Source organism: Amphibalanus amphitrite, unplaced genomic scaffold (assembly GCF_019059575.1).
Source record: "Amphibalanus amphitrite isolate SeventyFive unplaced genomic scaffold, NRLGWU_Aamphi_draft 000100F_arrow, whole genome shotgun sequence".
NCBI classification, from domain to species: Eukaryota; Metazoa; Arthropoda; class Thecostraca; order Balanomorpha; family Balanidae; genus Amphibalanus; species Amphibalanus amphitrite.
Genome location: NW_024881595.1, coordinates 56,434 through 72,319, shown reverse-complemented (window position 1 = coordinate 72,319; position 15,886 = coordinate 56,434). Strand labels below are relative to the sequence as shown.

Genomic DNA, 15,886 nt, shown 5'->3' with positions numbered 1-15,886 from the left:
AGATTTAGTAGATACTTAAATCAGCGTGCACTTTTTTGAGACGTGATGCACTTTTGAGTTTTAGTGGGCGAACGGCCGAAAAATTGCCTTCCGTTCTCATAAATGGGAACGCCTGTTCCCATATTTGGGAACTCCGTTCCCAAAAATGGGAACGTTCCTATATTTGGGTACTCATGACCATAGTTCCGCCTACTGAAATTAACTGTTTTATTAATAATTTTATAAATCTTATATGAAGAGACTGTTTTATGAGAGTCTTTAATATAAAATAACAGCTTCAAAATTTGTGCTGTGAAGGGAAGCTTCATCTGGCAGCGATTTCTCTCCATAGGATCTTGTGTCTATGCACTGAGCATTCGTGTGATTGAGAATAGCATAGCAAATAGCTGTAACTGTTTTTGGCAAAATTAATAGTTATTTGTATCCGTTTTCCCTATCAGAAGGCTGAATGATTATTTGAGGGCTTTTGATCTGAAGGATTGCAGTTTTCTGGTTACGGCCTGGCATGTAGCACAAATGCCGGGCATTATTCAGTTGGGTGTATTGACTTGGCTCAAGCCTCATGCGTTTTGGTTTTGTTTTGAGTTTGCAAATTGTCTGCCGGGCCTTGGTATTATCTGGATTCATTTAGTTGTTTGTCCAGCTGGCGACGTATGATAGCTATCGTTCTCATGAATATTATATGTCTCCATTCCAATATTCCATGTTGTCCAGCTAATCCCGCTCAAGGCCAGCAGGGGCTCGACAGCGGTCATGGAACGTGATTGGCCGGACGACGTGGAATCTCTGTCGTCCGAGAGACATTGAACGCTGGTTTAGTCTTTTATATCTAGCATTGATATATAACAAGCTTTGCTATAGTGCCATCATATGGCGCAAGCTGGCAAGTAATCCAGATAATACTGCTGCCCTGTCTGCCTGTATTGAGGTACTGTGTGTCCGTCCGGTGTCATGTAATTCTTTTGGCCCTCAAGTTGTGATTGACACCTAACAATTATAATATTTCCATTCAGATAAGGATGAACTAAATGCGCTGGAAGCATTGATTAAGTTACTAATCAGCAACCTTTGATTGCACAACACAAGACATTTTTATCAATCTTGATCTGCTGATGTTGAAGACACTAAAAGTTCTATAAGCTAACTGGAACACAAAATGCATGAGCTATTCAGACAAGTCCTGAATGAAAAGGATTTATCAAGGGTATGTATGATATGTGTGCTTAAAATTGATTGTATTGTGATTTGTGCACTTTTTGACCAGGATAACCTAGTAGTCTGAATGGGAGTGGTTACCTAGATTAGATATCTATTTTGCCAAAAAAAGGCAATTGTGTTATCATGCATGATGAAATAGATGAATGCAGTATCAGTGTTTTACAATTAATCCTGGTTTACAGGTTTCACCATGCAACAGGTGTAATCCAGGCTCTGGATTACACCTGTTTTGAACCCTATTCAATGCCTCTGGTACTGAAAAGAGTGAACAATTGCTGCCCCAACCTCATCAAATGATACAACTGATCTTCATATTATCGTTGGACTATGAAAATCTTGATATTCTTGGCAGTGGCAGGAAATACACCATCATTAGTGTTATCATTACATTAAGCTGTTTTCACTCATAGATAAATGATTGACATTTTCAACTGATAATGCCACATTGACAATAACTGACATGTGCACAGTCTCAATTGCATAATGCATACTAGGTCAATGTTTGTCCATTCAAAACATTCGATGTGTAGGTACTTCTGTTTCAAAATGTTCCATAGAAGTAGGTATGTTTTGTGTGTCTTAACAGTTTTGTCCTTTGAAAACCTGGCATTGAAGTCACTGAACATTTGCTTTCTCTTTAAGGCTGGGGAGCTGTTTTCTCTGGAAGATGAGCAAGTGGTTGGGGACTTGGAAGAGGTGCTGAAGAAGATCTTGGAGGTGACAAGTCGACCAGAATTCCTCAACAGCATCAATGAACAGAGTGTGGTGGAAATTGCCATAACCAGGGTCACATCAGCCATCAGGTAATTGTGTGGGCAGCTTATATTGCATGTGAAACATTCCTTAGTTGTACTGCACAGCCATCTGCCACTCCTGATGCATGAAATGCCAATTGTCCAACGATGACCCCATAGCTTAGTCAGTAGAGCATTGGACTCCGCGTGGTGAGAGCACGCGTCCCGGTTACAACATTCCGGGGTTAGAAGCGCGACAGGCGCTCGATGTTTATGAGCCTTCTGACGGGTATGGTTGCGGTTCACGGCAGCTCGTAGCCAGGCGAGGTCAGTGAGGGGACCGGCCGTACACGGCTATCGGGCTATGTGCGTACGTTAAACTCTGTACTTGTTGAGGCCAGGAATTCAAATTGCGCGATCGCAGGGCAGAGGGTGTGGCCAACGCAACAAGCTCCGCTTAGCGTGGGCTCTACTCTTGGGAATCCTTCCATTGAAAAGGCTCGGACTAAATTATAAAAAATGACTGTTTTAAGACGTTACGTTACAAGTAGAAAAGTATGTATAAATAACCTTATGCTCATTCTTTGCACTTTTTTGTTGAAATTGAATAATTAAACAAAATCATTGATATATTTCGGCTTGCGCCATCTTCAGAATGTACAGAAACAATTGTCGACACAAACAAACAAAATTCGATTCCATCAATCAATAAATCGTGCAGCGCTTCAATCAGCTCCTTGATGAGAGAATAATTTCATATATACATGGCTCTCGAAATAACGATGCGCCGTCCATGATATCTACGATACATGTACAATGTACAACACACAAGATCAATATACAATATACAAAATAACAACATAGAATCTGCATGGATCATCACATTGTTTGGCGCAGCCTAAATCAACGGCACAATCAGACAGTAGTTGTCACAATCAATTTGTGGATATGTACAATATAGTTATGTGGGGGTGTACGATGGACGCTGCAGAAGTGGCCAGGATGAAGTTTGGGTGTTCAAACATGGTTTTTGGTTCCTTATTTCCACTGATTCGGATATTTTTAAATCAGCGACGTCTTTACACACTCTTTCAATGGAGATTTTGAATGACGATGATGTGATTGCACATGATGGGTGTCTTTGGGTAACGTGATCCCCAAGAGGGGTGTTTTTTGCCTTGTTCTTAGCGTCACGAAAGTGTTCATTGAATCTGTCACGGATGCGCCTTTTTGTTTCGCCAATGTAAATAGTACTTTCATTGTCACAAAGATTACATGTAATTTTGTAGACGGCATTTTTGATGTGACAGCGGCCTGGGAGCCCTGCTTCGCATGTGGCACAGCGTTTGGCACCAGCAGGGCACGGGGGGCTTTCCAGCGCTGACCTCACGATGTGTTTGGCCACCGTTTTCCCACTGGTCCACGCGATACGTGCCTGTACGCCACATGAGCGCACTACCCCGTTGACTCGTCGTGCAAGGGTCTCGTCTATGTAGGGGAGAGATATGTAAGTCGTGTCGGTGTCTCGTTGCTTAGTGTTTCGTCTTTTTGATCTTTGTCTGTGATACATGATTTTGTGTTTAGTGCTTTGAATGAGTCTGTTCGGGTATCCATTGTGTCTGAACAGTGATTCCATGAGTCCCATGCCCCGTTCTTGTGCTTGTCTATCAGAACCTAGTCGTTTGGCGCGTAGAAGCTGAGAGTGTAGTACAGAGCGTTTGCATTGCATCGGGTGTGCTGACGTGTAGTGAATGATGATGGGGGCTGTCATAGGTTTGATGTAGAGCTCAGTGCTGTAAGAGCCGTCTTCTTTCACTCTGATCATGGTGTCAAGGTATGGTATGCATCTGTTTGGAGTTTGGTCGGTCCTCTCTATCGTGAACTTTAGGGCTGGGTGAAAGTCGTTGAGGAATCGGAAGTATTCGTCTAGTTTGTCCGGTCCGTGTGTCCAAATACCGAGAATGTCGTCGATATATCTCATGTACGTCATAGGCTGATACTTTGAATTTGGAGAGGTGAGTATCATCGATTCTACTGCGTCCATGAACATAATGGCTAGCGGTGGGGCGATCCTGGATCCCATCGCCACTCCCTCTGTCTGTTTGAAGTATTTTTGACCAAATCGAATGTAGTTGTTGCTGAGACAATGTCTAAGGAGGGAGTCGATGTCCTTTACAGTGAGTCCACAAGTGTCAATATCGTCCAAGTGTCTGTTCATAAGATTCAAGGTAGCTGTGATTGCCTCGTGGGTGGGAATATTTCCGTAGAGGTTGGTCACGTCAACTGAAAACACTATACAATCTTTGGAATCTTTTGGAACACCGAATCTTTTGATCCACGTGAGCCAATTCGATTAAATAACCGACGCAATACAAGCATTATTGCGCCATAGGGTCGTCACAAGCAGACTGAAGTCGGTGCCATTTATGCAGTACGCGTGTCAACGTTAAACACGACAGTCGGCACACGCTGCAACAGTTCAAGTTCAAATGTCATGGCAAGTCACTCGATATTGCTCATGTAAGCACCTACGAATTTAGTGACTCATTCTCAACACTGAAGTTGGCCTTAATCTATCAATTAAAAGAATTTAGAATTTAGAGTAAATGAGGTATAATACAAAAGGCTCGGCTGTACAAAAGGCTGTAGTCAAATGAAAACAATGTAAATTGCATACCGAATATTTCGCCTTTCGGATCTTGCATGAGAGCAGCCGACACAAATACAGCGGAGTCGGGAGCGCACCACTACACCACAGCCCTCCCCCCCCCCCCCCCACACACACACACGCACACACGCACACACACACACAAGAACTGAGCTGTGATGACCTGAGACATCTCCGGTTGCCCGAGACAGCTGCAGCTTTATAAAACCCACTTGCCCGATCTGTGGTCTGAATCCCTCGCCTCCCTCGGACGCGCGGCACGGACCAGCCAGACGGTCACGTGACCAACCGACCCGAGGGCTACGCAGTGGCGCACTCAGCGTTCCACACAACTCAGAGAACGGACAAAACGGGGCACATCCAGCGATGCCTGAGGTCGCCACTGCTGACGCTGTCTAAAACCGACTCCAGCCACCTGGGCGGTGTTTCACGGGACGCTGCTACCACGCTGCTATCAAATTGCGCGAGCTGACGTCACACTTGTGGTAGTGTTGGAGCAATGGGCCTGTTGATGTTTCCATGGAAACCCAATTTGACACGTGTAAAAGCAGCGTGCTGCTATCACCGGTGAAACAGGGCCCCGGCAGCAACTGATGACCCACTGGACATGTGCTGGCCCAAAATGGAACAGAAATAGTAGGTTGCGGTAACAGCGTATTTTTATGTTGTAACGGAGTTTTGTTTTGAACAATGATCAGCGATCCACATTCTCAAATTGCGTGGCGATTGCTCGAACTTATTATTTTCCGTTTGGCCATACGGAAAGGAACGGAAGAACGAGCAACAAAATTCACGTTTTGTAGGAAAGGAGGAACGAACAGTGAAGTTATACCTAAAGGAAAGCAGCTTTTCCGTAATCGGTGCAGACTGTGGATACTATGCAGACGAAAACACAGAGCCTGCAGCTGTTTGCAGCCGTGCTTGTTTGCAGACCTTTGGCGCCTCATTTTCCTCCATGGTTGTGCTGTCTGAAATTAATTGGATGTCTACGAATGCCAGTTGTCACAATCTTTCCTAGAAGCCCCTAAACTTGTTAGGCTCCCTTAGAAATCCGTCCAAACAACTACGGTAAAATACTGAAGATGATGAACGCTCTTTCACGATATCATGGTCGATGTAAATCTAGTCATATTCGACAGCACTGTTGTGCGCGCTGTACTACGTCCCTATATTGCTATCCAGTACCCATGTTAATGACATTTCCGGCTCACCATTGTTGGCAACCACCCGCATCCCCGTGCCCTCCCACTTGACTCCTGTCGCTGTCTCCTCTTTTTTCTTCTTTTTTTTTTGGGGGGGGGGGGGGGGGGTTAGGCCCTTTCGGTCCAATGAGACCATTTCAGAGCCGGGAGGATGATAGGATATAGGGGAGACATTGTCTCCTCTGGTCTCCCCACCTTATATGCTGTAGGGATCATCTATGCGATTTGTCATCTATGCGATTTGTCATTTCATGTTGTCATTTTCATTTATATTGTCACCGCTTTATTAATCAATCTGTTACCTGTTGTCAATTGTGCGTTAAGTTTGTTTGTTATTTGTAAACCGGCCTGCCGCTTGCCTCAGCCTTCCTAGTAACCGCTGTGCCATACGCTATAGAACCGCCGTCCAAAGGTCACGGCGGCACCCCTGAGGCGGCCGCTGCCCGTCCGTTTAGGAACCCATTGTCGTGACGTCATGACTGTGAACAAAGGTCGCGGTAGGGGCTCTCCCGGCAGCCGGACGGTGACGCATACGTTGAGCTTGTTTCTCGCCGCGCCTGCGGGCATATTGGTATACTGTCTATCGTCCGTATTTTATGTACAATAGTGAAATATGAAATTTTGTAAATACACTCTCCTACTCATCGGCTCAAGGCTTTGGAGGAAGACGGAAAACGAGGAAGCGAGGGCGACATGAAGAGCCCTGGTGGCTGACGAGTGCTCGGAGCGGAACACGCTTTCCGATCACCACGATCGGATGATGTAAACTGGGACGACCGTCTCTCCCCAAAGTTTACAATGCGCCTCATCCCTGCCCGCTTCTCTTTGCCAGGGACACGCAAACGATTGAGGGTCACGCGGCGGCGCTGGTTCGTCTACTAGACTCCTGTCTACAGCACGACTTGAAACCGTCTGATCGCGATGAAGACCCGCCGCACGCCAAGATGGCCTCAGATGTGCTTGCCTGCTTGTTTCTGGTAAGGCCGAGACGCCGGTGCCGGCGGCGTGGTGGTGCACTGAAAGTGCCGCAGTCTGGCCTGTTGGCAGGATTGGTGGGTTTTGGAGATCAATGGAATTAAGGAAAGTGACGGGGCTGAAAGAATTCAGCAGCGCGGAAGTTGTAACGTGCTCCAAGGAATATTTTTTTTGCCGACAGCTGCAGGAATGTCTTGCACGCCGTGACGCAGCGGCATGTTCTATTTTAGTCACTGTTTTCGTCCCTGTCATGCTTTGAAATTGACTCACTAAATAATTTGGATCCCGTAGACCGTAGTTGCCTGCAACATGATTGTCTCAGAATCGCAGCTAAAATGAACACTTTAGAATAAAGCTACAGTCGCCTTTCGACGCTCAATAAAGTTACCGTCGCGTTTCGGCGCCCTATGACCGTGATTACCACACCGACACCCACCGACCCTCCGTACTCTGACAGAACTACAGCCGCCAGTCGGTGATGCAGCTGGCCATCCCCGTGGCCGTCCAGTTCTTCGTCAAAGGCAGTCGGGAACTGAGCCGAAACCTGGCCGCCTATCTGTCTCTGGTGGCTATCGAAAACGCTCAGCTGCTGGCGGACTACGTGCCAAACCTCATGGATAGCATCGCGACAGGTATGTGGAGACACTGTGGCTGTGGTGACTGATATCCGATATCCTGATTATCCTGAATGGGATAACTCGTGTCAGCAGATCCTTCCTTTATCAACGTCCAAGTAACCACTAGATGGCAGGCTGAGTGGCTTTCTCTGATACCCCCTATGTTATCGCATATAAGTACAGTAGCAAGTGCTTGCGAGTTGATGCATGTTATCCGTGTCTGACCCTCTCATCTTTCTGTTGCCATGGTACCATACAACGAGCTAACCCAGGCCGTGTTCTTGAACTACCCTGTCCCTGTTCCTCCGTTATCGTCCCTGATAACTGCCAGCTTCCCCAGCACGCGCTTATATAACCACTGATCCTTTCTCCCTCAGGAAACTACCAGCTGACCCTGGCCGCACTTCTCGTACCTCCCGACCCCTCTATCATCGCCCCCAGTTTACTACCACTATCTGCCCCAGACCGCACTTCTCTAACCACCGGTCCCTCCTCCCTTAGGTAACTACCATTATCTGCCCCAGACCGCACTTCTCTAACCATTGATCCCTCCGCCCCCAGGAAACTACCAGCTGACGCAGGTGCTGCCGCCCGTGTACCGTCTTCAGCCGGAGAGGTTCAACAGACACATGGGCACGCTGGTGTCGGTGATGCCGCTCTGCCTCGGCCAGGAGCGGCTGGCCATCGTCGACCTGTTCCAGCTCATGGCCAAACAGCAGCCGCAGGTATGGAGAGGGAGGACGCGTCACATATGATGGTTATTATTATTATTATTTAGATGACGTGATTGTGTCGTTTGGGATCGGAGTCATTTATGTTATGGGTAGTTTATCGCTTTGCTGGTCAATTGAGTGCGTCACGCAGGCTTTATGGGTGTTTGATCAATATAATAACAATCGATAAACATGCTCAAAGGCGAGGTTATCTATCTGTTAGCGATTCATGAAGATATTGTTCTTGGAAATATAAGATATACCTACATACCGTTTTCAAATAAAAAGGGACTTAATAACGCATATCTCTGACACCCTCCCCTCCCTCTGTGTCCGTTCCAGCTGCTGAAGTCGGCCGTGCCACAGCTGTGCGAGTACCTGTGCTCGCCCGCCATCGCCGCCGCCACCGCCCAGGTCCTGGTCACCATGACCGTGGCGGCGCCGCAGACCATGGCCGAGCACGTCAACAAGCTGAAGCTGACTGTGGACAACCAGCCGGCCGCGCTGCCGCACGTGCTGCCAGTGCTGGTGGCGTTCGGACAGCGCACCACCAGGGTACGCAGTGATAAATTGGATATGAGGCTGCTCGGAGCGAGTTAGAAGCCGAGCAGGGCTTAGTGCAGGCATCACTAACATTATTCTTCTTTTTTTCGCACCTACATCTCGCAGGCTTTAAACTGATCTCATTCAACCATAGGTTGATAACCAACCACTCGCGTTCTTACCTTCTCTTTCCCAGAGCGTGGCGCGGGACCTGCTGCTCTTCCTGCTGACGCGGGCCGGTGTCTCCGACTGTGTGAGCGTGCACGCTCTGAGCCAGGAGGTGCGTCAGCTGGTGGCGTGTCACCCCACCCTGCTGCCGCCGGCCCTGCTCCGGGATATGGAGCAGCAGCCGGACCTGGCCGCAGCAGTACAGAAGCCTCGGTTATATCTGAGCACAGAGGAGGCCTCCAGGTGGGTGGAGCGGCCTGTCTGTCCTGGGGCGGTGCGTTTGGAAGAGAGATGGAGGGAGGGAGGGATTGAAATTATGATTGAAACTGATTGGTTTGGAAAGTAAGAGATTGTTCTGTTGATGCAGTACCTGTCGAGTGTCATTGTAGCTTCTTGGAGTGATAAAATCGGTGTGTGTTTAGTATGCTCTGCATGATGTTCTGCAATAAGGTAGCGTAAACACGATTGCCGGTGTCCTTCATTTGTATCATTCCAATGTAGCGCAACATCAGAGTGTTTCATAGCATTTGCCGTTTGTCGGCGCAGCGGTAAAGAGCATTCACCAAGCGTCGATTGCGTAGTTTTAACTCAAGTATCACTTGCAGAATCGTGTAGTGTCTTCCACTGACTGAACCACTCATTTCCAAATCCTCCCAGCTTGACTATCTTTCTCTTCATCTGCAGACGTCTTTCGGACGACAACTGTGTCACTATCGTGAAGGTGGGCTCGGGCGGCAGTCGCGAGCTGTGGTCTACCTCCTCACGAGACCTGCTGGCCTCACGAGACCCGCTCAGAAAGCTGGGCGACTCGAGCCGATCCACGCCGCGACTCAACCAAAGCCGCACCAGTGAGTGGGGGAGGATGACGGGGAAGGAGGGAGCCAGGGGAGCTGGGTTCCTAGGGACCTATCACCAATGGGATGATATAAAGTTGTGATTGTTTAGGCGGATTGGGTGGGAGAGTTGTTAATGCAGCCCATTTTCAGTATGAATTTATGCGCAGAACGGAAGGGTGGATTTCTTTTTCTTTTTCAATTCGAGACGCTTTTTTACTAATCAAAATAATTGTCGGGAGTAATCAGTGAAACTTGCCTAGTCGGTCGCATCACATATAACCCTTCCTCCCGCAGTTGCCAGCACGGCGTCCACGTCCTTGATCGGACTGAAGGCGCCACTGCACAAGTCCATGACACAGGTCAACCACTCGTCTCAGCTCATCACCAGGTGAGGCTCACAGTCGCCTGTGAATATGCCGGACCGAAGATGGGTGTCTCACTATGGCCTGTCTTATCTGACGTTGCTGTTGCATTTTGGCAATGGCGGAGAACTTCTGCAGTTAAGCTAAAAGTGGGTTGCAGCTGTTCCCTGCTCTTCGCATTTTTACTTTTTTATCCGTTTGTCCTTACCGTCAGGTGCCTAGCTGCTCAGTGCTCAATTGTTTTTCAGAAGATCATTTTCAAATTACTCTTCCATCTTTATTCAGTTTTGTGCTCCCCCGAGCGCCGTATCAGCCTGTCACGCAGTCTCGTGCGTTAACCGTCGTCCGTTGTCTGTTCTGCAGGTTCCCGGCCGGCTCCCGCGGCCAGCTACCCTCCTCTCAGCGGGCGCTCAACAGTTTGACAGTGACACTCGGCGCCGGAGCGGAGACCGTCAGCGGACCACAGTCGGTCAGGTGGGTTAAATTCAGCCAGTTAAGGGCGGGGAGGGTGGAGTTTGTGGGGAAGGAGTAGGAATAAGGATAGAGTTAGAGTTAGGGTTAACAGTCAAAAGTAGGGTGAGGAGAAGGGATTTTTAGAACGGGACTACATAGATAGGAGTTGGGATGGCAATGGGGGCGCTGTGGCTCCTGTGGAGTAGCAGTAATCAGCCAGCCACTAGGTGGCGTTTGTGTATGTCTGCGATCGCGCGGTTTTGGTTTCGCTCTTCGATTCATTTTTTTTTTTTTTGCCGCCATTCTACTCACTTGTTCTTGTTGACCTATCGCCTTCAACACCGGCGCTGTTTCGTGTAAATTCAACTGTGCAGCAGTTAGCACCATGACGGACCGTTTCTACCCGCTCCGCGCTGTGCCCGTTCCAGCGCCAGCGCCGGCACCCTCTCCGACGAGGCGCCGACCACGGCTGCCGCCTCTCCATCCAATGGCTCCACCCGTCAGCTTCCAGCCGCTACAGTGGCGGCGGTGACCGCGGCGGCGGCCGCCGTCGTCAGTGCCGCCTCCGCTGCCGCCCCCGCCGCCGCCCCCGCCCCGGCGACAACCACTGCCCCCGCCGCCACCACCGCTGCCGCCGCGCCGTCCGCCGCTCCAGCGCCAGTTCCGACCGCGGCTCCGCGCTCTGTGCCAACCATTCCACGCAGCCGAACGCCGGGTAAGAGCCTGGGGTTGGTGGGCGGAAGGGTACCCTCGGGATGTGCTTTGTGGAACACCGAAGGGCTGCTACAGGGATGAGTGCTGGTTGACGTCCCGGGGCTTACACCGAGCTGCGATATCGCTACCTATATTGATAGAACGTTCTGATGACTGGACCAACGCGCAATCCCAAGTACTTGGGCGCTCTCTGATGAATTCATCATTCTCTCTCCTTGGCGGCAGGTCCCATGGGTGCCAGCGCCAGCCACCACACGGGTCCGGTGCCTACCCATTCGACCACCTCTCTGCCTGCCACGCCGGTACAGCGTCGAAACACCACGGTGACTCTCATCAGCTCGGGCGGACAGCAGCCGACACCGCCCTCTGCTACACAGGTATGTAGGAGCCCAGGATCTGGTGGCTTGGATACTGTATATTGGTATGTCGCTATCAATGGGAGAGCAGGACCTGGCGACTATATGGGTCATTTAGGAACCCAGTCGGTAGGCTAATGCTGGACTGGTAAGGGGTCCGATAGATGGCGTTACTTTCCTTGTAGGTGCTGCGCTGCTAGTGTTCCGTCTAACTCGCATGTGTCTCTTTCCGTAGCGAATCAGCGTGTTCGAGCCGTACCAGATGCGGGACACGATGCAGCATTTCTGCGAGAAGCACCTGGACAAGATCAAAGAGTACATGCAGAAGGTTATGGTGCGCCTGCCGCTGCCCGTCAAGTGCACCATCGAAGGTCAGTGAGGGCGGCTCTGAGGAGGTGCGGCAAGGTAGTGAGGCTGAGTCGACTTCCGATCAACTTTTGGTAAACATTTTAGAGAAAGTTAAAATGTGACAATATATGTATGTAGTCTCGTAATTGTTAGATGACTGATAAGTTTGGGTGTGCGTTAAGCTTAATGTTTAATTTTCAGGCGGAAGGTTTTCTCTGAAGCTATTTTTGGCTGAATGTTTCCCGCTTCTTTTTAAACGTTAACCATTTTTGTTGTTTTCAGAGCGAAAGAGTCGAAAGCAGGCCAAGCTGCACTTTGTGTGCCAGATCCACGGTGAATACTGCCTCTACAGCAAGTCCTTCTACCCCATGAAGACCAAGAACCCGCGGACCTGGATTCACCTCATGTTCCTAACGCTCCAAGTAAGCATGGCGTGGGCGTCCTTGAGCTCGTGCATTGGGGGAATAAAACTTGAGTAACATAGCTTCGCTCTTATAAATCAGTTATAACCTGCAAAATGCTAGTCCAAAACTAATCACTTAGATGCACTGAACTCGTACTAAATTGGATATATGGCTTTACGAAACAGCTTCTCGACTGTTGGGCTAACTGTACCGATTTTCCGCTGTCAGGCACGGGCCTCGTCGGCTCTCAGCAGCCGTGACCAGGGCCCCAACAGTCTGAAGAACTGCTGGGACACTCTGCGCTGGGAGTCCACCTCGTTCCTGGAGGTGGTCACCGGCTGCTTCCCCACTGCTAAGGTCAGTCGCGCGCCCTCCGTGGGCGGAGATCCCTTCTCGATGCGGGTCGGTTGGGTATCTAGATGCTGGGAATGATGCGGGTGCGTTGGTGGATAGTAAAGTGCCATGAGGCCTGGCATTCTGAGCTAGGGAACAGGTAAATGACTGCGATATTGCCCTCATCATCTTGTATTCGGTTAGAATGTGTATATTTCAGTCAACGCATCCGACGTCATTGCCGTTTTTTATTCTAAAATTCCGGATAAGGCATGAATGTTCTAGAAATGGCGTGACAGATCTTCGATGTGCGCTAGACCGGCGCCGTTGAGCCTTATCAGTCTTCCCTCATCTACCCTCACCCCTCAACCCCATGTTGTTGTCTTGTCATCTCTCGAAAACTCAGTCCTATCTCACCCTCGTCCTGCTTATTCATGGTGCAACGGATTGCATCACAACTCCCCAGCCAACCAATCACTGTCTTCCTCTGATTAACAACATCAACAACCCCCAGAGAGCTGTGACTTATGACTCAATCTCTTATATAACCAGTAGGGTGCATCAAACGCCCCACTTTTTCGAAAAATTTCTGCAAACCCCCTGTCACCGAAATTAATTTGTTACGTATCCTAAATGTATCAACCATGCCAAATTTAAAGAATTTCTGAAGCCATCTAGGGGGTCCGCATCGACCCTAAAGTTAACGAAATTTCATGAATTTGATCATTAATGTCACTTAATTACAAGTTATTTAAAATTATTCCTAGGTCAAAATATCTTTTAGCATCGCTAACAATTGCTAGTGCTATCCTAAAACTGTTCACCAAATCAATCTGAAATGTATCAGACCTCACATATAAAAGTCTTAACCCTCGCCCGCAATGGTGTTTTTGTGTGCGTCTAACGTACAGGGGAGGGGGTCCGTTGGACCCTCTTGCTGTTCGGTCTCTGATCAAGCTAGAGCTTCACGGAATTACCAGCGTGTTTCCCATAATGGGAAGAAGTCGATGATATCCATTTTTAAGGTCCTAGGTCATTGGTTGACCTTCCAGGTCAGGTCAATGACCCATAAGTCGGGAAAATCGGGACCGGTAGGACTTGCTAAATTTAGTTTGTTGTAGGTTTTTTCGGGGTGCTGATCACGAATTTCAGATAAGTTTTGATCAAAGATGATGTCTCTATGCATTTAGGCTAGGCGGGGTCAGGTCAGGTCAGGTCAACCAGTGGGCGTCCTCATGCCAGCTATCCATAGTAGGCTGTAGGTGTCAACCAACACAGGCAGCTTCGAAACATGTTACGAAGGCAACAAAACTACTTCGTAGGTGTTCAATGCCCAAACGCTTCAATGTTCACGCTTACGAGATGTGTAGACAATGCTCCTATCATCAGACGCTACTGTAGTGTCAGTGGGTCTGCTTTTTGAAAGGCCTGCGCTCTCTCCCGCTTTTCTGGGGGCCATGTGTCTGGTGCAACAACTATATGTATAGCGCCGACCATTCAGCGTTGCATCCATTCGTCGACGCACGAGGTAGGGTCTTTCACAAGGAGATGAAACTCAGATATTCCATTCCGGTGACCTGAGATTATGTCGTTCACGTGGTCGTGACCTACTTGTGCTGTTTTGGGTCAATGGGGTAAATATGAAAACCGAGTCAGAATGATCATCGCCAGTCACACCCCGGCAAGACCGCACCCAAGCCCCACCAAGCCCCGGCAACACTCAATAGTGCAAGTAGCGGCAACAAAACCAAGATGTCAAGTTCGGACGTCGCTACTGAAACCGCAAGGTCGTTGACAACGTCGAATACACTACACCTGTATGCGAAGGATGAGAGTCCAATAAGAGTTGCGACGCTCCACAGGGACTTGGTCCATCCTGAGGTCGACGAACAATTACCGACAGGAAGAGCGGCTCACTATAGCTGTCGAAGACGTGCTCTTCAAATTACATGAGAATTATTTGCTGATTGCTCACAAAATACTCACGAGTCACTCTAAACCAATAATATCGGTGTTAACATTTACATCATTATGAGTTCGTCTAAAACCGGGTCATGTCGTTGAATCACAGAACCATAGAATATGCAAGAACCGCTTTAACCGAACAAATTCAGTTAATCATTGGAGCTTAACGAAGCAATTTGTCTTCCCTCCCATCAAAAGTCCTTCTTCCTATATATAGGTAATGTGTATCAGTGGGCTAAGCTGAAACTATCTATAGTTATTATTTTCGTGCTTAATTTGGGCTTATTGAGGAAAACTTGCGATGATCTCAAATACTCTTAGTGATGTCAAAAGACGTCATAGGCCCAAGTTGAATACAGACCAGGCATCAGTCCACGAAAACGGGGCACAAAAATAGGATTTCAAGTCCTGAAACAAATTTGGATCATATTTGGCGCTAACTGAGCAGTTCCTGTATCATTACCTATGGGGCATAACGGTAAATGGAGGGGTCACGTGACTGACCTGGACCTCTAACAGTGGCGGTGAAACACCTTCAATTAGGGGGGGGGGGCACTGCCGACTTTTGGTCCCATTCTTTCCATGCAACGCCAATAGGGCTAATGTTAACATGCCAAAATCAAAGGGGGCACGGTGCCCCGTTGCCCCCCCCCCCCCGTTCGGCCGCCTATGACCTCAGGCGACCTTTACGGAAAAGAAAATCAGAGGAAAAAAGTTGTAAAAATTTAAAAGCTTGTGATTTCCTCAGTTTCGTCTCCCTGCGAAACATTCCCCGACTCTGAGAGCCCTGCGAAGCTATACAGCATTTTTAGTCCATCGAGAGGTTCGCGTATGACGTCATAGGTCACTGACCTGACCTGATATCAAAATGCAGCAAATGCCAAATGTTCAGGCTTAAGTATCAAAGGTCAGCTAAGCCAAATTAAAGTTCCCTAATCGGACGTGTTTCGACCCATCGCGACAAAAACAGCAGTGGTCGCACCAAGCCCCTCCATCGGGGAAGGTTAAGTGATGAAGCATGTTCATAGCTGATGCGGACCCCCTAGATGGCATCCGATATAATTTTAATTTTGCACAGCGTCATTGTGCTACTAGTGGAACGAATTGAATCAACAGACAGATCGATTTGAAGACATCGGGGCGTTTGATGCACCCTAATAACCAGCCGGACAAGTCTCAACCAACGGGGAATAGTCGCGAACTGCGCACAAGTATCTGACTGGCGTCGAGCCAGCTGAGTCGAGTCGCGAGCCGGCTGTGGGGGGGGGGGGGGGGGG

General features: G+C 48.7%; 1 protein-coding gene across 2 annotated transcripts in view; it reads left to right on the top strand.

The window, feature by feature from the left end:
* Positions 1-368: 368 nt before the first annotated feature.
* Positions 369-15,886, top strand: part of LOC122380509 (protein melted-like) — a 36,627-nt gene continuing 21,109 nt past the window's right edge. For both annotated transcript variants that reach the window (XR_006256344.1, XM_043363704.1), the window contains exons 1-16: positions 369-388; positions 1,014-1,204; positions 1,861-2,021; positions 6,655-6,799; positions 7,255-7,429; positions 7,976-8,139; positions 8,470-8,682; positions 8,867-9,081; positions 9,523-9,686; positions 9,969-10,062; positions 10,400-10,510; positions 10,918-11,204; positions 11,429-11,580; positions 11,795-11,930; positions 12,190-12,329; positions 12,540-12,668. Coding sequence is in view for 1 of the 2 variants with exons in the window: in XM_043363704.1 (XP_043219639.1) it covers positions 1,157-1,204; positions 1,861-2,021; positions 6,655-6,799; positions 7,255-7,429; positions 7,976-8,139; positions 8,470-8,682; positions 8,867-9,081; positions 9,523-9,686; positions 9,969-10,062; positions 10,400-10,510; positions 10,918-11,204; positions 11,429-11,580; positions 11,795-11,930; positions 12,190-12,329; positions 12,540-12,668 (2,334 nt within the window). In the remaining variant the exon portion in view is untranslated. The remainder of the gene's footprint in view (positions 389-1,013; positions 1,205-1,860; positions 2,022-6,654; positions 6,800-7,254; positions 7,430-7,975; positions 8,140-8,469; positions 8,683-8,866; positions 9,082-9,522; positions 9,687-9,968; positions 10,063-10,399; positions 10,511-10,917; positions 11,205-11,428; positions 11,581-11,794; positions 11,931-12,189; positions 12,330-12,539; positions 12,669-15,886) is intronic.